Source organism: Rhinopithecus bieti, unplaced genomic scaffold (genome assembly GCF_001698545.2).
Source record: "Rhinopithecus bieti isolate Rb0 unplaced genomic scaffold, ASM169854v2 scaffold_8307, whole genome shotgun sequence".
NCBI lineage: Eukaryota > Metazoa > Chordata > Mammalia > Primates > Cercopithecidae > Rhinopithecus > Rhinopithecus bieti.
In genome coordinates, this window is record NW_016806443.1 from 2340850 (window position 1) to 2366760 (window position 25911).

The 25911-nt window shown below is 36.2% G+C and overlaps 1 protein-coding gene across 2 annotated transcripts in view; it reads right to left on the reverse strand.

Annotated features, from left to right (window-relative positions):
• Positions 1–16259: 16259 nt before the first annotated feature.
• PTN (pleiotrophin) overlaps positions 16260–25911 on the reverse strand; it is a 111674-nt gene continuing 102022 nt past the window's right edge. The window contains exon 5 of one of the 2 annotated variants that reach the window (XM_017876518.1): positions 16260–16982. In XM_017876518.1, the coding sequence (XP_017732007.1) occupies positions 16930–16982 (53 nt within the window). In that variant the 3' untranslated portion in view covers positions 16260–16929. Of the gene's footprint in view, positions 16986–25911 lie in introns of both variants that reach the window. The other variant, XM_017876517.1, reaches the window with a different exon arrangement.

Genomic DNA, 25911 nt, shown 5'->3' on the forward strand with positions numbered 1-25911 from the left:
TTTCTTTCTTTCTTTCTTTCTTTCTTTCTTTCTTTCTTTCTTTCTTTCTTTCTTTCTTTCTTTCTTTCTTTCTTTCTTTCCTTCTTTCTTTCTTTCTTTCTTTCTTTCTTTCCTTCCTTCCTTCCTTCCTTCCTTCTCTTTTCTTTCTCTTTCTTTCCTTTTCCTTCTCTTTCTTTTTTCTCTTCCTTTTTCTTTCTTTTCCTTCCTTCCTTTCCTTTTTCCTCTCTTTTCTTTCTTTCTTTTTCTTTCCTCTCTCCTTCCTTCCTTCTTTTTTTTCTTTTCTTTCTTCTTTCTTTTTCTTTCTTTCCTTCCTTCTTTTCTCTCTTTCTTGTCTTCTTTTTTTCTTTCCTCTCTCCTTCCTTCTTTCCTTCCTTCCTTCCTTTCCTTCCTTCCTTCCTCTTTCTTTTCTTTTTCTTCTTTTCTTTTCTTTTTTTCCATTTTACTACCTAGCAACTAATCTCAAGAATTGGGATATTGTATATTTCAAGGAATCTAGGGTAGGAATAATCATACACTATAGGAAAAGAAACAATTGTAAAGTATCAATTAGTGTAAAGGTTATAAAAACTTCTGAAGCTTCTTTCCTTCCATATTATAAAAATGTTATTTCCCTCATTAAAACAACTATTATTTTAGTGGAAGGAATCTTGGACCTTAGCTACTTTTCCTCAATCTAATAAAAGACTGCCATCTACAAGAGACAAAGATGTTTGGATAAAATTTTATTTTCTATTTTCTATGTGAATAGTATAAAATAATATTTTAAAGTCAAGTTTATATTCATAATAAGAAAATTTAGAAGTTTGACAACACCAACCATTGACAAAATAAAGGAGTAATGGAAACTTCCATACTTTATCAATGAGGATGCAAGTTTTATACGACAAATCTGCAAGAATTTCCTTGCTTTGGAATCTCAAGGGCCTGCCTTGTAATTCTTTCCTTAGAGTTTTCCACAGGTGCTTGCTGTATCTTTTCTCACTACAGACATACATTTGCACTGCCATAGCATCCGCAAGATTATAATGCCCAAGCTTCAGGGCCATGTGCATTACACCCTGGACCTGTTACTAAGCCCTTTTCTAATGAATAAGGCTTAGATATATGGACCAACTAACTGCTAGGTGGAATATGCATATTTTCCGTAACCCAAGAGGCCTACCTCTCTCTCTCTCTCTCTCTTTCTCTCTTTTTGCGTGTGTGTGTATGTGGTAGGAGATGCAAGATGAAATAATTTGTTTCACTTTAGAATGATGGATATCCTGGTAAGCCCCTTACTATTGGGTCCCTAAAAACTTCACTGAAGTTTCAGTTCCTTGAATTTTCGTAGGGTATATCTCCAACTTTCTGGAATATAAGTGTCTTAGCAGGTAACCCACATGCTAGCCACCTTCTGTTCATCCTACCTAGTTTCCTCAGTATCACTGATATAAAAAATTGGCTTGATATTCTATGGGATGTCCAGGGAGTCCAAATCTCCTTCAGACTATGACAGAGAATGGGAGAATTTATATAGTCCTGCACCAAAACTATAAACGAATAGTATGTGTTCCACAAATCCAAATTCTTTCTAATTTGTTTCCTAATTGGAATCAAAAAGAACACTTTTTTCAAATCAATGGCTGCCTGCAATGTACATGCAGCTTTGTTCATCTGCTCCACAATGACTTTAGGTCTGGCACTGCAGCTTCAATTTGGACTTCTTGCAGACTTCTACAATAATTGTTCAAAGTCATTTTATTTTGCAGCAGGGAGTGGGGCAGACTGTCAAAGTAAAAAGAGGTAGGAACCACTGCCACGTCCTTCAGGTTTACAATGGTGGCAATAACCTTTATGATTCTTTTTGAGAATATAACTCTGGTTTTGATCAGCTGTATTGATGGTGGTGGGAGGGCAGTTTCAGAGATTTCCTATGACAGTGTTTACCTGAGCCCAAGAATTCTATGTAGGGATTACTGCCACTGCTAAGGATATCGATTTTAACTCTCTACTTTGGGACTCAGAAAATGACCACTGGGTGGGTCTGTAGATGGAATGGCCCATCTGTGACCCAGACTTTCTCCAGGGGACCAGATTTTACTTGTTCCTGTAAGCTCCAACTCAAACATGGGGCCATGATGATGGTTACCCTTTTAAGTGCCCATAGATCCAATGGAGGAAAAACTAAAGGGATCATCCTGGTCTTTTCTTGCCACAGTGTTGCAAAGTATTTCCTTCAAGTGAGTCAAGTGGCCTGAACATGTTTTCAGTCATTGGGTTCTAAATATAAAAATTAGCTCAGATTTAGGAACTAAACTAGGAATCATAACTATTTTGAGGGACAAGTGCCCCCAGCTCTTCTATTCATAACTTTCCCTGGTTGGAAACATTCTGTGTCTCTGATATCACCTGGCTTACCTTACAATTTTTCTGCTAAGCACACCAGGTTCCATTAACCATTTCCTAAATTCTCTGAAGGTAGAGTCCAATTGGCTTCCCCTTGGGCTTTCCTCATCATTAGGTAACTGCATCCTCCTGGCTGTTGGCTTTTAAGCATGAACAGTCACTGAATTTTGCAGCGAAGCTAGTTCCTCTTACCAGTGTATTCATGATGGCCTAGGTGACTGGCACCTCCCGTGGGCCCAAAGTGTAACATGATCCTCTATGGCTTGTCTGGTCTCACATATCATATTGATTTCACTTTCGTACCTCTCTAAGCTTCTCAATATTTTTCTTTATTATCTGTCTTGAAAACTCTGACATTTTTGTTTCACTCATTGTGAACAGAATCCTTGCTTTCTACAGGGTTCTAAGAGCCACTCTAACAGTGAGTTTGGTTCCTAGGATTCTTGCTAGGATATTAAATACTTTGTCCCAAGAAAGTTCCCGCAAGTCATTGAAATCTTGCTTATCCATTATTACATCATGTTCCCCTTAGCAGAGTATCTGAACAGTACATTTTCTCAGCCACTGCAGAGGCACAGCACCATATAAAGACCATGGTTTCAGTTTATATACTATATCCCATGGTTGCCAGGCAAAATGCAGGATGCACAGTTAAGTTTACATTTTAGGTAATCAATGAATAATTTTTTAGTATAAATATGTTCCATGCAATAAGGACATACTTATACTAAAACATCCATTCATTATTTATCTGACATTGAAATTCAACTGGGCATCCTGTATTTTATTTGCTAAACCTGGCACCTTACATGTCCTAGAATTCTGTGCTAAAACTCCACAGGTATATTCCATAAGTGTACACCTTAGCTAAGCTTTTAAAAATTGATTACAAGCTTCTATTAGATGAGCAGCTTCAGACAATGGTACATATTTTAGGACCATTGAATCCTGTGGTGATGATTCACCTATGGTGGTGCCTGTCTTTTTGGGCTGAGTATTGGAATTGTGTCCCTTTTTTGAGGCAATATTATAAGCATTGTTAATCAATCAGGAACTCTACAAGCCCTTGAATAATGAGGGTAGCAAAGAAGATAAACTCGTATTTAAGATGTGAATCAGTGTGAACAGGGATGACTTGGCTGGATCTTGCACAATGTCCCAGTCCAATCTGAGTTGGCTGCATACTTCAGGGCCACAGAATATATGTGTACATGGGGAATATTTTGGAAGGCTATGCATAAAAATGTTAACATTACTGCAAGAAACTATTGAGGAGTTATTAGCTTTTTCCTAATATATTTTCATTTTGATAGCTCCATTAAAATAAGTGAATAAAAAAAAAGAGAAAGAAATAAGGGTAGAACTTCCACTAAGAATCTAATTCTTATTTATAATTTGTAGGTAGTTTTTCTTTATCTTGTTTCCCTAGTCTACAATGCTTGAATTAACCTAATAAAACTAATAATCATTGTTATAGTATTGTAAAATAATGCATGATTTTTGCCTTATCATTGAAGTGAAGACAATTCCTTTATATTTAAAAAATAGAACATAAACATGTTTATAACAAAGTACAAACAAAAAGTACAACAGAAAATATAATACGGCAAAATTCGTAGGTGCTATTAATGTATGCATTAAGGCATATTAATGTGGAAGTTCCTGCACAGATACAATTGAAGGTTGATATTTGTACATATTACCTACTTAAGGGCATCGGAAGATTCATTTTCTTATTCTGTGTTTTAAAGCTGTTATTCAACCTAATAATTTATTTTTGAATAGCAGAATGGAGTCCAGTGGTCTTTATTTAAATACGGCTAATTACTATAGTATATATTTATATAACTTTGAGTTTATATAATTTTTATTTCACATAATGGTGGGTGGAAAAGCAATTAAGACATTATTATTGATACAATTCCTTTGTTCTTCCTTTGTGAGTGTCTTTGGACACATTACTTAACCTCTCTGCAGGTTAGTTTTCTTAACTATAAAATGAAGCTTTTGTTAGCCCTCATCTCCAAGAACTGTTATTCGAATTAAGGAGATAATCCACAATAAGTACTTATAACAGAATTTTGAACCTAGTAGGCACTCAATAAAGTTATTATTATTATTGTTCTCAAAGAATTCTACATTTTGAAATTTATTATAGAATTCGGTTTATAGGAAAGGAAAAGTATTTTTAAATATTATTATTTACTATTATTATTAATGTCCACCCACCAGAAGTTGTCACATCTGCAAATGTACATAATATGTAATTGTAACTAACTTTCTATATATTAAAAATGTTGAGCATGATAAATGTTCAACTGAGAATTAAGAACTGGGAGTTAAGAAATTAGATGGTAAAGTGTAAGAATTGTCAGATGGGGCTTGGATTATGAAATCTAGCCTGAACAGAGATTTTAACATGCCTTTTTAGAGCACAAAATTGTTGACAACTAAATCAATATATAACACAGAATAATGAGTATAAAGGAAGCTGGCTAAATAATTGGAACAACCTGTAATCCCAGCACTTTGGGAGGCTGAGGCAAGTGGATCACTTGAGGTCAGGAGTTCAAGACTAGCCTGGCCAACATGGCAAAACTCCGTCTCTACTAAAAGTACAAAATTTAGCCAGGTGTAGTAGCACACACCTGTAATCCCAGCTACTCAGGAGGCTGAGGCAGGATAATCACTTGAACTCTGGAGGCGGAGGTTGCAGTGAGCTGCGATTGTGCCGTTGAACTCCAACCTAGGCAAAAGAGGGAAACTCCATCTCAAAAAAAAAAAAAAAAAAAACATTATGGTCAGTCTAGTGCAAAGAGGAAAGAAGAACCAACGGCACTGTGGAGAAAAGAAAGTGGTATATTTGGGGACTGGAATGGAAGACAGGCTAGTGTTTGGGGAAAAAAGGCAGGTCCCTGTCTGAAAAAGCAGTGAATAGGCCCACTACAGAGTGCAACTGACATAGATGCATTACAGTTCTCCAGTCCTGCCTATGCCTCTGGTCTTCATTAGAATAGAGCTCTTAATTTGTGAAGTGAATTTGTGGCACATGACTTAAGAAGGGGGGAAAAACATGCTTATTTTCACTCATCTCTAACTAAACTGAAATTCAACATTTTCTTCCATTGCAAATGTGGATAATAAACCACGACAGTATTTTTGATTTTTTTCACACATACAAGTTGCAGATTATCTTGTTACAGTTGTCACAAATATATATAAAAGTACCATCTATATGTATCCCTACTTTCAGTAATTCTAGACCCTGTCGTTTAATATGTTAATAGTGAAGCAAAATATTTCCTTATCAAAAATTTGTTTTCTTAATATGGTGACAACTCTATTTCGATGTCATTGAAATCATTTATAATCCAATATAATTTATCTCTAGCATTTAAAAACACTATTCTGTGAAGGAACACGTAGGTTTTTCCAGACTGCCAAAGTGGGTCATGGAGCAAAAATTGCTCAGAACTCGTTGTTACAACTAGCATTTTGGTTTTAGCAACTGCCACCACTCTCTCTATCAAATTAGTTCTTCAAATGTCTCCATTGAACTCAAGCTATTAATAAGTATTATGTATCTCTAGGATTCTTAGGTAAATAGTTCCTATTGTTGTATGTGTGGACAAGATTAATAATTTTTTACATCCCCTTTTTCTATTTTTTCTTTACTCTCTCTTTTGTCCATTTTCATTCTATTAAAGTAAATTCCCTATCTCAGCACACAACTGAAGATGAAGGAGATAACTTCAAGATGTTAGGGAAGATTCAGAACAGCTTATATTTGGAAGTAGGGAGCTCCACAAATGGATGAAAGTTGCCAAAAGGGAGGAAAAGAAAGGTAGGTTAGGAAGGAGGAGACAGAGTTTCAGACAGTACTGTAGGAGGAAAGATCAGCAGAGCAGACAGAACCCAGAACCCAGCACCTAGAAGATATAGGAGGAGTGGCCAGAAATTGCCCAGAGGCTGATATCAAGGAAGTCCAACAAGAAGTAAAACGTAACCCAGAGAACATGGCAGCGGGTACTCTAAGATCAGACAAAAATACAGCAGAGATATACCTTAAAACCTGGAGATACAATTTGCATCACACAAGTCTGTCCAGAGCTGGTAAGGGATTCAGAACAAACCTGCCCCTGAGTTGGTGATGGTACTTGAGGGGAGGGCAATTAAAAGAAGAAACAGAGTCCAGTCTTCTAAGGATTAGAATACTGGGCTGAGTTTGAACCAGGGAGTAGGAGGTTGCAATGAGCCGAGATCATGCCTCTGCACTTTAGCGACAGAGCAAAACTCCGTCTCAAAAAAAAAAAAAAAAAAAAAAACAGAATACTGGGCCGAATATAAGAAAGTTAATTAAAGACAGTAGAAAAGGGTAATAAGCTGGAAACTCTCTCAGGTATAAGACATGTCCCTAATTCTTATACCTGGGGCACAATGTGAGCATGACAGAAGTAAGACTGGCTTGATGCTGAATTTTCCATTAAATCAGATCATTTTAAATAACCGAGGATAGGATGGTTCACAAAGCTTATGTTGTGACTGAGTCTTCTGGTCTTGGTGACCTGATTTATGTTAATGGGCATGGAGGGATATGGAAGCAGGACACCAGGAAGTTTATGACAACTTGTCAGCTCTCGAAATCGGCTTTACTCTCTGAGCAGTAACCACTTTGTATGACATTAGGCCCACAATGCATGCAGCAAAAATGTGTTATTAAGTCAGATCTCCTTGGATCACAAAGAAAATAGTATGGCAACAGTGATGGAAGCAGAGAAAAAGCAATAATCAAGTGAGAAAATAATTGGGTGGCCAGAGGCAAAATCTATGACAGATCCAAATGGCCTTCATTATTTCTCAGTTGGAAAATTCCAATAACTTCCTAAATTGCCTTCCCATCTTAAGTGCTTCACTATTCAAATTTATATTATAAGCCACTTCCAGGTGACAGACTAAAATTCTTCAAGTGTAAACACTGTCACTCACTTCAGTCTTAGTAGAAATACTAATAACTCTTCCTTGCCTAATAAGATCCTTTTCTTTGCATTCACATTTCTGTACAGGACAGACATTGACTCATGTCAATGTGTACTTCCCACTATTTCTTTTTGTTCAATATTTTAATATTGAATATTTAAAATAATTTAAATGTTTAATATGTTAATACTTCATTGTTAATATTTCATTTCTATTTCTACAGGTGTGCCTTTCTTTGAATAATTGCCCTACTTACTTCATTTCTGTATGATTCTGATGGGCTGCTGATTGGTTTGGCTCTGTGTCCCCACCCAAATATCACCTTTATTATAATAATCTCCATGTATTGTGGGAGGGACTTGGTGGGAGGTAATTGAATCATGGGGATGGGTTTTCCCGTGCTCTTCTACTGATAGTGAATAAGTCTCACGAGATCTGATGGTTTCATAAAAGGGAGTTCCCCTGCACATGCTCTCTTGCCTTCCACCTTGTAAGGTGTGCCTTTCCTTCTCCTTTGCCTTCTGCCATGATTGTGAGGACTCCCCAGCCATGTGGTGTGAGTCCATTAAACATCTTTCCTTTATGAATTACATAGTCTTGGGTATGTCTTTATTAGCGGCGTGAGAACAGACTAATACAGCTGGCAATCTGAAGACCATCAAGTTTTGACAACAGGGGTGTCACACAGTCCAAGTTAGGCCAACCAGAGTTGCTTTCTCGGGAGGAATATCCCAAGAATGCAAAGACATGTAGGGACCAAAACTGATTGGAACTGAGTCATGTGAGAAATTCTTGAATTGCTGAGATGCTCAGAGTACATGTGTCGTTTATCTTTCTCAGTGTTCCTGATCTTCTATCCCTCCCTCGACTCTCTACTCAATTCTGTGAGCCACCTAATATCCTTTTAGGAAAATTCTTTACACACACACACACACACACACACACACACTTCAGTCTGAGAAGAGTAGTTTCTATTGCTTGCAGTAAAAAAATCAATAAAAAAGTATAAGGGTGGAGAATGGAATTAATTATTGAGCTATATGTCATAAAAAAGCCATAGAACTGCTATTAGTATTTTAAGCTGAGAAATTAAGAGACTATTGATATATAGTGGAGAGCTGGTAAATAATGTTATTGACTGGACTGCCTGGGATACTAAGGATGAAATTCTTCTGAACTAGTAGTTGTTGCAATAGTTGGATAAATTAAACTGAGAAAATGATGAGCTCAATGTTAAATTTTTCAACTTGAGGCATGGACTAAAATCTAGAGCCTTCCTGTCGCCATGCCCTACGTCTCTCTTTTGACAGCTGTTATAGGATGGAGGCTGATGAAAACCAAATTCAGAAATGAATCACATCGCTTGTTAAATTTGATAAGGTGAATTGACACATATCTTACATGAATCTTGAGGATAATAATGGGATATAAGCAGTTTAGGAGTTTTATTAGTGAGGATTTTAGGAACCAGAAAACCTGAACCACCAAACCTCTCCTCAACATTCCTACTTTGAATCCCTTGCTTGAGGACGCAGTGTCTCTCACAAGAAAAATAAAATGATTCCTTTAACACCCAAACCTCAGTGGGGCCTCATTTCTCATTGCTCTGATGATCTCTTCCTCCTTTTTTCCTTTGCTTTCTTTACTTCATTCACCAGCTCCTTGTTATTCCTGGAATTTGCTAGAAACTTTCATCTCACAGCTTTTGTACTCACTGCCCTCATGGCTCTCTCTGCTTGAAATGTTCTTTTTCCCAGGTAACCGCATGAGTTACTCCCTTGCCTCCCCCAGGCTTTTGAACACTGGCATGTTGCCTGCTTCAGGAGGCCTTGCCTGGTTACTGCATTTAAAATTCCAACCCCTGCCCAACACTATGCACTACTCTTCCCTGCTTTCTTTCTATTGAATTTACCATCATCCAACATACATTTTACTTTTTTGTATACTTTGTTCCCAAACTTGTCCTCTGATTAACTATACCTCCCAAGATTCACTTTCTTGCATAGTCGACTCTCCTAAAATCTAGGCTGGACCTGGGACTGATTTAATTATTAAAATGTGGCAGAAATAGTGTGGGGTCAGTTCCTGGCCTAAACCTGAAGAAGGTTTGATGGCTTCCAATTGTGTGATTTGGAGAGTTCTATGCTGCCACATAAAATGGTTGGTTACCCTGACAGACAGACCATGGAGAGAGAGATTGATGCCTTGTGGGAAGAGTGAAGCTTTGAGACTACATGGAGAAAGAAAGAGACCTAGCCATTCAGTATCCCACCCGAGTCCAATTTTCAACTATTTCCACGAAGAAGTTAGACATGTGATGGATACATACCAGCCCCTCAAGCTGACATTTCATAAAGCAAAAGAACTACCCCAAGAAGTCTGGTCAAACCACTGGGAGAATCAGGGAGTCATAAGATGATTGTTGTTTGAAACCATTAGGTGGTTTTTCATGCAGCAGTAGATAAACAAAGCTCTACTCCCTTCTGTGTCCCCCACAGAAATGTAAACTCCATGAACACGGATTTTTGTCAATTTTGTTCTTTGCTGCATTCCCAGAATCTATGAAGTGTTGAGCATTTAATAAACATGTTAACTAAAGGAAACCATGGATTAGTTAATGAATTTAAACTAGTAATAGTAGTCTATGGAGTGAAATGCATAATCAGAATTTGGAAAAGGAAATATACCCAAAGAGATTTTTCATGAATTAATCACCATAGTCTATATAATTAACATAGAATTGTATTTGTTCAAGTAGACTTTGGAGAATGAAATTTCTAAGAAGATAGAATATTATTTGGGATATGTTATAATTTCTTGAGAAGGATGAATTCACCAGAAAGTCTGAATTCAATTTCCTCTAGTCAAGTTTCCTCATTCAATTAATGAAAACCAAACCCAAATATTGCTAAACAAAAAAATGCCTTGGATGGCCAGAGAAATTTAATCTTATTGTAAAGAAAAGTCAGTCAAAGAATTCAGGCATGCTAGGTAAGAGCAATTACTCACATCTTGCCCATTCTTTCTCTTGAGTACACCTCAGAATCTCTCCCTTCATCTTTACTATGAGACAATAGAGTGATGATTCTCTAAATGAATCAGAAAGAATTTCCATTATTGGTTATTCTCTTTTGGTCTGGAAAGCTTGAAATCTTGAATGCTAGAAATTCAACTGAAGTTTCCATCAAAATAAGTTCTTTTATGCTAGCTGGAAGTGGAGAAACTCTGCTAATCAGGACAGGAGGGGGCAATTAATTTCTGAGTTGATGTGGGCTTGCTAATCTTAAAAGCACATCACATGAGGAAGGATTTCTTTTGCTTGGTGGGCATGGTACTTCACTTTTACCCTAGACACAGAAAACACCATTGTTTTGACTCCATGTCACAATCTAATTCATTGACTTCCTCAACGTACTTCCAGATATTATAAAGTTTTACAGCATTTACAGCAACATGCTGATATGACTTAAGTTGGAAAGAATAAATATTCCAGATGGATTGGTAAGATAATGTGCAAATGGCAGGAGTTAAATCTTGCAAAAAGAAAGAAGCTTGTTACAAATGAAGACTGCTTCACAATAGTCAACAGAACTTCATATTTATTTGGTTGGTGCAAAAGCAATTGCGGGTTTTAACGTTTCTTTTTTTAGTGATGGCAAAAGTAAAATGCCCAAAGTGAAGAGTCATAGTAATTTGCTCTCCAGGACAAACATTATGATTCTGTTATAGATCTTTGATGTTTTCTTCCCCTAGATGAATACTGAAACCTCTTTACAAATTCTAAATATTTTGCTAGTAGGTCTTTTCTCATATACTTATGGCTACCCTTTTCAAAGAGCATATGTGAAGTATGCTAATTTATGATTATGCATCTTCCTCATCTAGTCTTCCTTAACTGTCATGAGGATCTTCATGCCCCTGCTAACCAAAAGGTAAATCTAGGAGTATATCTAATATTATACTCAGATGTAATATAAAGTTTATAGGATTGGGTGTTAAAGAAGTATCTTCCTGCAATTCAGTTCCTTTAAATGGAAAAGTTTCATTTGTATATTCAAAATTCATGTTATCACTCACAATACCAGTCACCATAGTAAATTTTCCTGGGTACAATGAGCGGGGACATGTGAAGATATTCCCTTCAAAATGAAGAACAAATTATGGACTTTACAAACCCTAACAATGGAAAGGAAGTACATTATCTCATAGCCCCCCTTGGATTTTGGAGGGAACATATGCAGTATTTGGAGTCCTAATTGCCCTACTTACCTGTATCTGAAAAGCTACACACTTGAATGAGTCCCAAATCAGAAGCAGGCACTACAGTTGGTAAAAGCAGATTTTCCACTTGTCTTGTGTGACCTGGCAGATCCAATGATTCTGGAAAGCTTGAAATCTAGAATGCTAGAAGTTCAACTGAAGTTTCCATCAAAATAAGCTCTTTTATCCTAGCAGGAAGTGGAGAAACTCTGCTAATCAGGTCAGGAGGGGGCAATTAATTCTGAGTTGATGTGGACTTACTAATCTTAAAAGCAAAACACGTGAGGAAGGATTTCTTTTCCTTGGTAGGCACGGTGCTTCACTTTTACCGGAAAGACCCCCAAAAACATAATTAGCAGAATATTTTAGAGTTTCAAAGTAAATCACACTCCTATGTCAGTCACAGTCCTAGCAGGTAATAGATGGCATGCTCAAATAAAGAGTTTAATCAAAGGACTATTTACTTCTTAATAACCAGGAGTGCTATATACTTCTTCTGTGCACAAAGAAGTATAAGGAGAGAGAAGATACCAGAAATACAATCATGGTGAGAGAGAGAGAGAGACAGAGAGAGAGAGAGAGAGAGGGGAAGGGAAAAGAAGGGAAGAGAAGGGAAGGGAAGGGAAGGGAAGAGAAGGGACGGGTATGGCATTAAAACAAAAATGCTAATTTACAAACAATGATGGTACATTTTTCTATTAGAGAAGTTTTATTATGATAACTAATAATTTCTATTTGTTCTCAAAATGATCAATGCTTAGTAGTGCTCCTTCATATCCAATCAACATGTGAAATACAAGTGAGACAAAATGTAGGTTGAAAAAGGCAGAGATTGCTTATAATACCAGTGGTTGCTGATGTAGAAATAATAGATAATGCTTGAATATATCTGACAAGTCCAAGGATAAGGACAGCAAGGATTATTTTTTCTAAAAGGCCAGGAAAAAAATGTTTGCTTAATCCTGAAATTTAATTGTATATTCCTTTATAAAAGTCACCACGTGATACTATCCAATAGCTCAGAGAGTAGTATATACTTTATTCCATCTTCATTAAGAGACAAAATTTAAAAGAAGATACATTCGTTCTGAAGGGTCTTGTTGCTAGTTTTTTACTCCCTCAAATTGAGTTCAAGGTTACATCCTGGTGGAGTATTCATTCAATCCTATGATCCATGAGGAACACACAAGAAAATATTTACAACTACAACTGCCATGATAACAAAAAATAATAACCTGATACTCATGGTGACAGGAATAAGTCTTCAAGAGCAGTTTAATTTACATTCACGTTCTTTAAAAAATAGTGTGGTATCTTTTTTTTTTTTTAACAGAAAGATTATCAGGCAAAAATGACTACCTTAAAAGCATGCAACTTTTAGGATTTAGAAGTCTAAAATTCATGTCATTCATTGCCAATATTTCAATCTGTTGATTATTCACAGTAAGGGATGCATTCATGTAATTATCCAAGAATCTCATAAACAAAGATAATTGAAGGTTTGCCCTATGTTTGATGGATCTGACAATCAAACAATCAAAAAAGGGAAAAAATTATTCTCTGTGATTATTTATCTTATGTAACATCTGTATCTCCACTAAAAGCAAGTTGAATGTGTGGATACAATCTCTGTGTGTTCTCTAAGTTATCCCAGGAGTTCAGGGATAGGATGGTCAAGATTTTTCATGTTTTCATTCTCTAATAAGGTTTAATATGGCTTCCATGCACATTTTCAAAGAACAAAAGAAAATATGAAGTGATAATCTACATATAAACCTCTTTAGCCAACCCCATGAGTAACTTAATACAATCATTGTAATAGATACATGTGTAAGAAATACATCAATGTTCTACCTGTCATGGTTTCGTTCTTTTTTTAAAAAATGGCTTTACAAAATTAAATGTTGGGAGCTAATTCTTTATTTTCTTTTAAATAATAATAGTTTTAAAGTAGGTCTGCTTTTCTAATGAGTACTGGAATGCTTACGAATTACATTATTTTACTTGTGACCCCAACAGGATGAAGCATTTTTACTTTCCCTTTGTTTCTCTGCTTAGAAGAACAAAGGATTGGGAAGAACAGAAACAGTAGAGGACAGGTGAGTTTCTAAGAGTAAGACATGTTTTCCTCTGATTAAAAATGCTCCATATATTTTATTTCTGGTAAAAAACAGAGTGCAAATTTTGAAGCAGGCATTCCTTGCTGAATGCTTAGAATAACATTATGCCCTTTTCTTCTTATATTAATATATTCCAAGACTCTTACCACTGTTTAAAAAGTAGCTTGAATGCTTTGATATTCTATATGCAAGGATATTGATCTGCCTCATTATTTTTGGAGAGGTTAATGAAAAGAAAGTCCCTTTGCTTCACTCTATTAGAAAACCCCACGACTCAATGTAGATAAAGTTCTAATTTTATATTTTGGAAACTACATTTAAAATAATTCAATTTGCTAAAGACAGTATTCTCTATTTCCTTTTTCAGTGGCTTTCTATGCCTATTTACTCTGTTATTCAGCTAAGGAAATTATATATAATTCCATTAGATTTCAGAATTATGGAAGCCAATAGATGTTACAGAAAAAAAAAAAAAGATCTGTATCATCTTATTGCTTAAAGAAGTATCATGTGCTCCTCAATGGAAAAGAAATATAGGCCTTTATTTCTGCAATAAGATTTCTCATGGTCAAACGTAAATTATTCAATTTTTTTCATACCCACATCTTCCCAATTTAGGAGAAATTCTCTTAAAAAATATTTAGAGCTTTAAACTCTGGTTGAGTTCCACTTCTACTAAGTTAAGAAGATATTAATATGTCATTCCAGGAATATATGAAGTCAAAATGTCTATCCAAGATCCTCTTCTTCACAACCTATATATAGAAGAATGTGACGGCATTCATATATCCTGAATAAATTAGAAAGTCTATCAGAGAACAAGTGTGAGAGATACCAACTCTGAGCTGAATGAGGACACTTTCTCATCAGGGAAGATTTGTTTTGCCTGCATCTTGGTAAAGTTGCTTTTACCCTCTCAATTATTGGACAGAAAGTTTGTCTTCCCCCTAAGGCCATTTAAAGGAACACAGATGACTTCTTTACATTTTCCTTCCCTTCTTCAAGGCTTAATGAACTTTAAGGTGAAGTTTATAAAGCCCAGAACAGAGAGCTTGCTCGAGAACACTGTGAAGTGCCCGATGACGGTCTATTTTTTCCTATTTGTGAGAATCAGAGATGTGGAGAGCTTGTCCTTTTGCATTTATGTTTCAACACTTCAGTGTGATTAACAAGATGTTTAAAGCTGAGACTGGGGTAGAATAATTCTTGAGACTTAAGGGATGTTGAATTTCACACTCTATATAAGGGAGCTTAGCATACCAATCTTTGCTTTAGGGGAGAATCAGGGAGCTATTCTAGGGCTTGCTAAGTATCATAGTTGACACAGCAGAGAAATCTTTCACTTTTGGCTTCCTGCCATGCCCTGTGAATAAAGGAGTGTGCCACAGTTATTTACAGGACTGTTTTTCCCTTGGGAGATTTAGTTCTAGTTCACCTTAACTCATTACTGATTCATGGGCTGCTGCTTTTGGCTAAATGTGTTAGAGGAGCAACATTAGCTGAGAGGTTATCAAAATTTGCAATAGGCTCTTCCATCCTCCCATCCTTTTGGAACTTTGCTGTCAAAAAATCCATTCAAGACACTGCCTTTCTTTCTTCTCTTCCATCCGTCCCCATGAGTACTTTTTCCAATTAAGGTCAGCTTATAAAAGGACTACATTTACTATTCATGTTTCTATCATTTGCACTTTACAAGGCACTCTTTTTATTAAGCACCAGTCCATAAAATGCCTGGAAGTTCATCCTTTTTTTCTATTCCCCACTGACAGGTGGCTTTGATGTAGAAGGGAGAAATGGATCTGCTCAACATTCCTAGCTCAAGTACAGTCATAGGCTAGACGGCAAAAGTAGTTTAGCTGCTAAGACCCTTTGGCTGCATCATTAGACCAGCATGTAATTGTGTATTTTATAGTTAGCCCAGGTTAGGCTGAAATCATCATTTCCCAAAACGGACTTAGCAATTATCTTGGTAGATTGGTGTTTGTTTATTGAGTCTTATCACTTTAGAATTAAAGAGTATGTCAAGAGAAACACTTTAAAGATAATCCCAGAGAATTTTCTATTATTCCCTGAATAATGGGAGAACAGACTTGTTTACTTAAAAATTGTGCTTAGAGACCAACAGATAAGGAAGTTATACAGATTGCCTTTGGCACTCATGGCATGTAAAAAAGTGAAAATTTTTGGTTTATGGAAACTAAGCCCAAACTACTATTTTGCACATCATTACAGTGATCCTGATTTGGACTGGTGCGAACCCAAATATATCCACTGTAAGAGCGTTTTCCTGCTCCACCAAACCCTAGACTATTGTGAAACTTTTGTTGAATTCAGTAGTACCAATTTAACCTATTAATTACTGATAGAAAGTACAAAAAAAACTGTGTGACATTTGTGCCCAAGAGTGACTTAGCTAGTTTGTATGACAATTTCTCTGTGCTAATAAGTTGACTGGGGGAGTATAAATGACTAAAGGAGTAGGGTTACAAAAATCACATTATTGAACACAAAAGCAAATTTTTTTCAGCATTACCTTGATTTATTTTCCTAGTATTTTTTTCCTCAGATGGAAAAATAATTTCATCAAGAAAACAAATTCTTCTGCCAAAGTGAAAGAATTTTATATTTTAATGTTTTCTTTTAAAAAAAAAAAGTCAACGTTGCACTAGGGCATGCTCTGCTTCCCCACCCCCATTGTGCTGACTACATTTTAAAAAATCTATTGGCAGAAAACAAGATAGTTTCTTCAAATAGAGTGATTATGTTTTATTGCTATTTTGTTTAGTATATATTTTTCTCAATTGGGAAAAAAGTCTAGGTGAAAAAAATTACCTAACAAGAGAAGTAGTTTACATAGTCATAACATTTAAATTGTTGCCCAAAAACTGTAAAAAAAACTTAATGTAAAATGTCACATAACTTCAAAAAACTTACCTCAATTGTCTATCATTTATCATGTACTATAAGTCAACTTCCTAAATAAGATTACAGTCCTTTATTATAAGCCCCTAGTGGTACTATAGTATACATTTAAAAAACACTACTACAAAATTTTCTTTTCTTTTGTTTTGCTTATTGTGTACTTAGCTATAGATAATTTTGAATAAAAGCCTACGGTACATATAAATGCAATAGTTAACTGATCCTGTTTGCTGATGTCCTTTTTATATTCCACAGGTGACATCTTTTAATCCAGCATCTTCTCCTGTTTCTTGCCTTCCTTTTTCTTCTTCTTAGATTCTGCTGTGATTACAAAAAAGAGAGAGAGAAAGAGAAAAATGTCAAGTTATTAAATTGCAGGGAAGAAATAGCCACATTTCTTATAATTGACCAGGAAAGAAAAAATCAGATTGATACGCAAGTTGCTTGCTCTTGGCAGTTCTCTTGGTAAATTGAGAAAAAACTATGTGTGCGTGTGTGTGTGTGTGTGTGTGTGTGTCTGTCTGTCTGTCTGTCTGCTTTTGCCAGAAGAGTACCTGTGAGAGAGGGCAGGAGGAACATAGCCTGCTTCTGTATTAATTCTATAAATGCCTGTTATCTTACTGGTTGCCTTTGCTTGATAGGCAAGATATTGACTTGCGGTCCTGCTTAGAAAATAGATATACAGCAGACATCTCTTAGTAAATTACCCAGGTCACTGCTCAATGGAAAGCTATGAGAGCTCTGCTTGGCACCTCATTTCCCCCACTCCCTCTCTGTGGGACTCTTTAGTAGTATATTTTCTGAGCAAACAATGCCAAAGTGGTTCCACTCCAGGTCGGCCCTTTGCTTATGTATTTGGCCACCTATCTATGTAGGAAGAACCAGCTATAAACCATATGTACTCTCTCTGAAGCTTTGCCTACAGGAACTCCTAGTTTGGTGTAAAACAAATGGAATGTGTCAACATAGGCTGTAGGAAAGTAAAACATTCAGGATTTCAATCAAAAGACTCCATTCTTTTTCAGAAATTCAATCATCTTTCCACTTCTCTTTTCCTAACAGGAGTGTGCAATATAGAATAGAACACATCTAATTTGGCTCCAAAGACAAAAATGGTCAGAGTCACTGGGCTAGCAAGTGAGTGGATATTGCTAAATATTTCTGAGCCACTTCTCCAATTTGGTCCATAGTAGCGGTAGAAATAGACTGGTTAAGTACAAGCTCTGGAGTCAGACTGCTGAAGTTTAAACCCTGGCCACATCATTAAGTTACTGTGAGACACTGAGAAAGTTAATTAATGTATTTGTTTCTTAGATTACTAATCTTTCCATAGGCATATGAAAAGTATCATAGCATATGATAGTAACCACAGAGTTTATATCCAAATTAAACTTATTCTATAAAATCTACTGAGAACAGAATATGATACAAGAGCATGTGGTCAATTAAGGATAGCATTTATCATTAGTGTGATAATAGAGCAAGAACAAGAAATCATTACCCTGTATAATTAAAATCCCTAATGATCATCAAGACATATTGATTGAGCAGGTCAATGAATGTGCTAAGCAACATAGGGTCACTGGGACAGAAACAATGACCAACAGGGATTAGGTCATTGTTCACTGGAGCATACAGCCTGTGTCCAAGAGGACCGTAAGACTTATGATGACAGAAGATATGATATGATGCCAACAGAAATATTGTATGTTTCTCAGCTCATACTTAAGTAGCACTGAAAACTTTTCCATTTCTGTGTACTATCTCCATGACCTCTTCAAATAGGTTGCAAAGTCCATTATACCCTAGTGGTATTTCTGTTCAATGTAATTGTCGTAATCTTCCTTTACTCAAATTTCAAGGGTACACTATATGCAATTGGGTCAGCAGTTTCTAAACCCAGGCTAAATTGTTGCCCATAATTGTATTCATTTCATTCATGTCTTCCTAAGTTTGCCCCACTTCTATACTAAAGAAATTTAACCTTTCACTCTCTCTAGTTTTGTTCGTTTTCTCAAATATCTTTCTTTCACCCTGTGAAAGGTGTAATAACCAGAATTTCCAAGTGAAAGATATCTTTTAGGTCAAAGGAGATATTCTGTGTAATTTCTGAAAAGTTATTCAGTGTCTGAAAATGTAATAATTCCCAATTTTTGGTCAACATTTTAGGCAACAGCTGTATATTAGGATGGTATCTTCAGAGAACAATGTCAGATTTCAACTGAGACCTAACTCTGGTTTTTCCTCTCTCAGTTTCCTCATGTCCCTTCCTGGGAAACCCTCAGGAACTTATCTTTTAGATCTCCAGTAGAGTGGATATCTAAGTAGCAATTTCCATATTTTGGCTAACATGTTCCTGTTTCATACATAAGTCTGAGCGGATGACACACTAATCAGGTTTTTGTGTAAAGGTTTCATAAAACTTAAAATTATTCTGAACATAGGACACTATTTTATCTGCTCATGTAAGGTTGTCCATTTCAAAGAACACTTTGGGAATAGGAATCTGTCACCAAATTCTTCTTGGTAAAGGCAACAGCACACTCTCTGTTACCTGAGCCTGACATTGGTGTTTTATTCATTAACTGACAACTTTCTAAATCCCAGGAAATCAACCACTTGCTTATTAAATCTGCACAATGTCAATCAACTTATTCTTCATCAACTTATTCTTCTGACACAAGTGGCAAGTCATCATGGCACTGCCTGGACACCTTGCAGAACTTGAGTCCACTCTGGGCTCAATCTAAAGAGAAAAATGAAGACTCTTCAGTAAAAAGTAGTGGAAGGAGGGAAGAATTCATATTTGCAATAAGGCCAGTTTAGTTTCTTACATAAAAAAGTGTTCAAATTTTTGTGAAAAAAAAAATCAGGTCAGTATTATTGCTTCTAATCAAAAGCAGTTTTTTGTTACTTTTATGTGCATTCAACTGACAGACTAAATGAGCTTTGTCACTGCTTATCTCTGTGGCCTCAAAAACTTATTAACAACCTCTCAATCTTTACCTAGTATACATGAGGGGTTTAAAATAGTATCACAAAATCTATGATCTAGAAAAAATGTGGTCCAACTGCCTTATGTAATAGATGAAGAAACTGAAACATTCACATCATCCCTCTTTACTTCCATCTTCATAGTTATGCTTATTTTAGTTCCCCAAATACATCTTTCCTGTTTGTCTCCCCCTCTCTAGTCTCTGGCCTTCAAATTCACTCTTCATTCCATCAACCTCACACTTCCACAACTACATATGTCTCATTAATGCCTCCCATTCTTCAGGTACCAGCACTGACATCACTTCTAGTTTGCTGACCTCTCAGTCTGAGTTAGAAGTTGTTTCTCTTTCCTGCTCTTGTTAGAGCACCTATCTCTAGTATTGTAATTGCCACCAAAATACAAGCTGTGAGAGGGTGCAGTTTCTACTCTCTGTTGCACCTCCAGCCCATGGCACAGGGCCTTGTGTAAAAAAGCTGATTAGAAAAGCTTTAGTGAAAACAAATGGATCCATAACATGGCGATATGTCTCACCCGTCTTCCTTATGAAGGTTCTTTGAATTTTCTTAGCTTCTTTCCACCTTATCCTTTTCATATTACTTCCTCTTGGCCTGAGTGTTCCTTCTCCTACTACCCCAGTTTGCATCGTCAGCACCTAGTCATCCTTAAAATCTTAGCCTCAGCTTCATTTTCTCAGGGAAGCCCTCCAAGAGCTCTCAGATAAGCAGATTCCATGCACAGACACTCTCATTGTGCCTCTCATTGATTTTTCCAAAATTAGAACTGAACTATTAATTTTGTCTCTAATTATTTAGTATGTTTTTCCCTTCCTATGACAACAGAGACCCTATCTGTATTTTGCATCTGTATATTCTGTGCCTGGGACATAACAAGCACTCATGAAATACTTGCTGCATGCCGAGTGGATAAATGAATACCTGAATGGGAAATAGTTCAACCCATTACTATGTAGAAAAGAGTGTTTCTCAAGGAAAGTAGGGAGTGTAAATCCAATTAGAATCTGGTCAAATTTCAGTCTATCTTTAAAGACAAATATTTTATGAAGAAGAAAATTTACAAACACATATATACAAAATTTATCCAGGTTTCTTAACACTTTGTCTTTAGAATAGAGACCTGATTAAACTCTGTGGGTAAAACTGTCCCAGTTTAGTCGCCTTTCAAGGTTAGAGTGAGAGAAATGTTTACTATGAGATGTAGGTCACAAATTACCCTGGAGCAGGGCTATAATTAGTTAAAGTCAAATGCTTTTTTATTGAAGTCATATAGTGGCTACTCTAGAAGGTTCTGAGAGCCAATAGGATTCCTACCCTGATGTGAACAGTAGGGCACTTTAGTTCACATTGAACAGAGCCAAATCAAGAGAAGGGAGTACACACACACCACACATCAAATAACACCCAGGGCCACATGTCCCTTGTTCCTGCCTGGATTGAGGCTGCAAAGCAGAAACGGATGCAAACAGAGAATAAGCCATTGTCAACAAGTGAGAGTAAAGGGCACCTGCCTGAAAGGTGACTTATTCTGTTCCTACCAGGACATCACTGCACTGGAATACCACAGTAGTGCCCTGGGTACATTTTAACTTCCTGGATTTTCAAACTTTCATCCTTTCTTTGGCCAGTTTTTGAGTTGATAGAGGCTAGTACTCATAATAATTGGGATACAGAGATGAGAAAAAAATAGTAGGTGTGTATTTTTGTATTTCTGTAAATTTGTGGGTTTTTAAAAATATAAATACATTGTTTTAAGGTATGTTTGAAAGTGTTCAGAAAGTCCTAAGGCTTTCCTAAGAAAAAGTGCTCTAGAAAGGATTTCGGCTTCTTATATTGCTATGAATCATAGGATCCAAAGGGCCATGTTCACCATATTCTATCCAGAAAACTCAGAATTTACCCAAGGAAATTCTTTCAATGCATAAAAACTCCTGATAAGAAAGAAGACAGGCAGTGATATGTTTTGATTCTGTGTCCCCATCCAAATCTCACCTTGAGTTGTAGTCTCCATAATACCCATGTGTCAAGGGCAGGACCAGGTGGAGGTAATTGGATCATGGCAGCAGTTTCCCCCATGCTGTTCTGTGATAGTGAGTGAGTCTTATGAGAGTTGATGGGTTTATAAGTGGTGTTTCCCCTGCTTTGCACTCATTCTCTTTCCTACCACCCTGTGAAGAGGTGCCTTCCACCATGATTGTATGTTTCCTGAGGTCTCCCTAGCCATGTGGAACTGTGAGGCAATTAAATCTCTTTTCTTTATAAATTACCCAGTTCTGGGTATTTCTTCATAGCAGCACGAGAATAGGCTAATCCAGTAAATACAGTGAGAAAAATGAGTAGAAATTAAGATGAGCCATGTTACAGTAAGTTCTGAGCCCGTGTGGTTTTTTCCATGCTGAATAGAAAACAAAATCTTGATAAATGCTAATGTATTAAGTGACACCATGGCCTTTAGGTACAGTGAGACAATGAAAAAATCATGAAGTTTTTGTTAGAATCATACTAAGAACTAAGTCCTAATCTAGAGAATTGGTTCAAATAGATGTCTGCCACTTACCAGTTCTGTGATCTTGTGCAAATCAATCATTCTGCCTCTGTTTCCTATAAACTGGGGATAATAAAACCTATATCCTCCTCAGGGGGCCATTGTTAGTATCATGTGAGATTACGTCCTCTGCAATCTCATCTTACCACTAATGTTCAAAACACATTAATTTATTGATTCAGCAAATATGCACTCCATCTTCACTACTATAGATGCTAGGGTATAAAGGTGAATAAGACAAAACTCTGCCTTCACACAGCTGACATTACAAATAACACTTTCAAGGTGGCTTTATGGGAGAGTCTTTCAAAACTGTAAAGTGCTTTAAAGTACATACTAATATTAAAGATCATGGGTACGTGACAGCCATTTTCATGGTTTTGAGACCTAGTTTTCTTGTTGCTAATTTACTACTACAATCCAGAGACACGTGTTATGAAAAATAGAGCAGCTAGAAGGAGGATTAATTACTAGAAAGAAAGAGTATACCTACAGTAGATTTACCCTGAAGGAAAAGGAGGGTTCCCCTCTCGGGGTTATTTCATTTTCTTACAAAATATTAATTACTTGTCTCACTTAAAAGTATTACAGACTCATAAAACCAAAGAAACACAGACACACACACACACACACAGATATACACACACACACAGAGATTAACTTCACAATGTAGAAACAACACTTTTAACAATGAGTTCTATTTATGTTTTCTTTCTATGACTTTACTTATGAATACTTTGACAGTTGATATAGTATTTTATGCTAAAACTTCAATTGTATCTATTTTCCATGCCATTGCATATACCTTGAAATGTGACCAAGTAATATTCCTTTATATTATCCTACTCCATATATTTTGTAACCTTTTATCTTTTGTAGGTCAGTTGGATAGTTCTGACCTCTTGTTATTATAAATAATGATGCAATGCTGATTTTGTTCACAAATCATTGAATGCTTAAATTTTGCCTTAGTATAGATTATTATAAAAGAATGTACTGGATCCAAGGGCAAGACATTTTAAAAACTCTAGATATGTACTGGGAAATTTAATCTTTGAAAGGAAGTAGTAATTTAAATTCTTATCAGCAATTTATATGAGTCTGTCGCAGCAAAGTTACTCTTGAACAGCAAATAATCAAACAATATGCATCATCTGTTTTCCATCTTTTAACAGGCCCTTTGGAAGTAGAATTGCCATGTAGTTGGTATAAGTAAACATCAACTCCCCACTTTCAACATTAAGAAAATCTCGGAGAAATCAGATTGGAAGTGGACCTTAAGAGAAAGACATCTATTTAAAGATTTTTCAAAGACCTTAAGGGGAGATATTTTTCAAGAAGTAAGAAAGTAGAGAATTCCGAAATAAGCTTATCTCATTTTCTCAGTAAAAGGTCTTGCTTTGATTACTTATTTTCAGATGGCCTGCTGTGTATACAGAAAAACTAAAAAGGAAATTAGGAGACGAAATGATTTCAGATTGAGGGGAGCCCAGATTTTAACTAAAGTGAATCAGCCCCTGTTTGCTGCTGACTTAAATAAAGTGTCTTTGGGTCATTAAAGCAGTGAAAGGAAGTATTGATTAGAATAGAAATATAAAATTTGCACCTTCTAAGAGACAGAATTCACTTTAGCTAAAAGAAGCTAAAATCATTCAGAAATGCACATTGCAGAGGTCAAGAGAGACAGCTGAAAAGGAACAGCTGGAAGCATACCATCGAGACCACTGAAAGTTCACTTTTGAAGACATGTTCAATAAATCACAAGGACTTATTACAGAAAAAGGATCATATCCCTGTCAAACAGTACTATCACAATGTAAATATGTTCAAAAGCCTGGATATCACCAAGATCTTTTTAATGCTTTGTGAACCTATTTAAAGTAACTCACCTGTGCTTAAGAATTAACTGCCTAGTCATCTAGAACTGCCTAATCCCTCGCCCCATGCCAGCTATGCCTCAGAACTGATAAAAAAAAAAAAAAAAAAAAAAAAAAAAAAAAGCTTGTCGAATTGTGAACATACGGCTCGGTGATTCAGGAACTAAAATCCAGGTACTGGTTGACTAGGCTGCCTAACATGGCACTGTTCATTCAGTTTCCAAATATTTCAGTTTAAATTGGAGTAGCATAAATTAAGTGGCACAGTACAGAAAAATAATTCTGTTAAAAATCAAAAGTATAATCTTTTAAACATTTGCTTAATGTATTATTCACAGATATAGTTCAGTCTAATGCCTATGTAATAATTTTGTTGTTTCTTCTTTGATTTCTTATTTTGTAGTATCACTTCCTTCATTTCCTCTTTTATGGACTCGGTGCATTTACTTCTATGATATGCGTGGAAAACATGTGTATATGCATACTGTCCCTCAGTGCTACCCACATGTTGATACTTTGCTTCCTCCACACCTCTTCTTTCCCTCACTGTCCAACTTCCTCTTCATTCATCAATCTATTTCATAACAATACCTTCTACTCCTGCTCAACTATCTGCTCTTCCGCACTCATTTGCTTTCTGATATCAAGTATATGTGAATAAAAGATAGTACACCTATTTGTGTCTAGATGCAGACTAAAAAACACATCTAGACAATTTCAGGACCTGTTTTGTCCCCACTCACTTTGGGAGCCGGCTCAGCTTTTAACTGCATCTCCTCAAAATAGAAAGTTTAGTTATGAAAGCACTAGTGAATAAAGCAGATTTAATAGAAGGTTTAGTGAAGATGAAATTACTTCATCAACCATGCAGAACAAAATTAATAAAAGTCCCCAACATGTCGGTTATTTTTCAAATGAACTCACCAGTTGTATCAGTAGACTAATCCATCTCTCTTCACCCAAACACTTCTCTCTACCATCTTTTCAAACTCTCCCCACTCCTGTCTCTACATTTCTCCTTCTTTATAAGAAGGAATTGAGGTATCTGTAGCTTCTCCAAGTCATAAAGGGCCCATTTACGGTGCACTTTCTTTATACAGTAGAGTCGGGGTGGGGGAATTAGCCACACATGAGTGTGTTGGGATCAGTCCCTGATCCGACCCATACGCACATGTATACCAAGTAGAAAATTGTCAATTAAACTCCTATTTGTAGCTGAAAACATGCATATCATCCTTATTTGTTATTTATGCACACACACATGCATGCATGTGTGTGTGCACCCACACACATACACACAGAGAGAGAGAAAACCACAGATGTGGAATTAATGCTGAGTTTCTTTTGTTTAGCAAAAGCCTCTGCCCTTCCTCTATCTGTAGACCACTCTCAAGATATTACATTTCTTGACAGTGACCATCCCACAAGATTCATCGACTTCTATACCCAAACACAAAAGAATGATTTATCTCTGATATGACATTTAAACATTTAAGAGCTTATTTCTGCAATAATGAGGGCAGAGGTAGAAAATTTGCCTTATTATAAATTATTGTACATTAGAAATGAAATGTAGTATTATAAACAGTAATAAGTAGTTCCCACTTAGCTAATCATTATTTTCTATGATCATATCTAATGTTTACTTTAATATAATACAGCCAGTACCCCTAGGAAATCAAATTATAATTTGTGAGAAAAGGGCAAAGTTTGAACTCCAATATATTTAAAATTTTAGTAGGTACAGTCCCATAAATGTTTTTCCTATTCATTACCAAATAAATGTTTCTTTTGGTTCAAAAGATTGCAGATA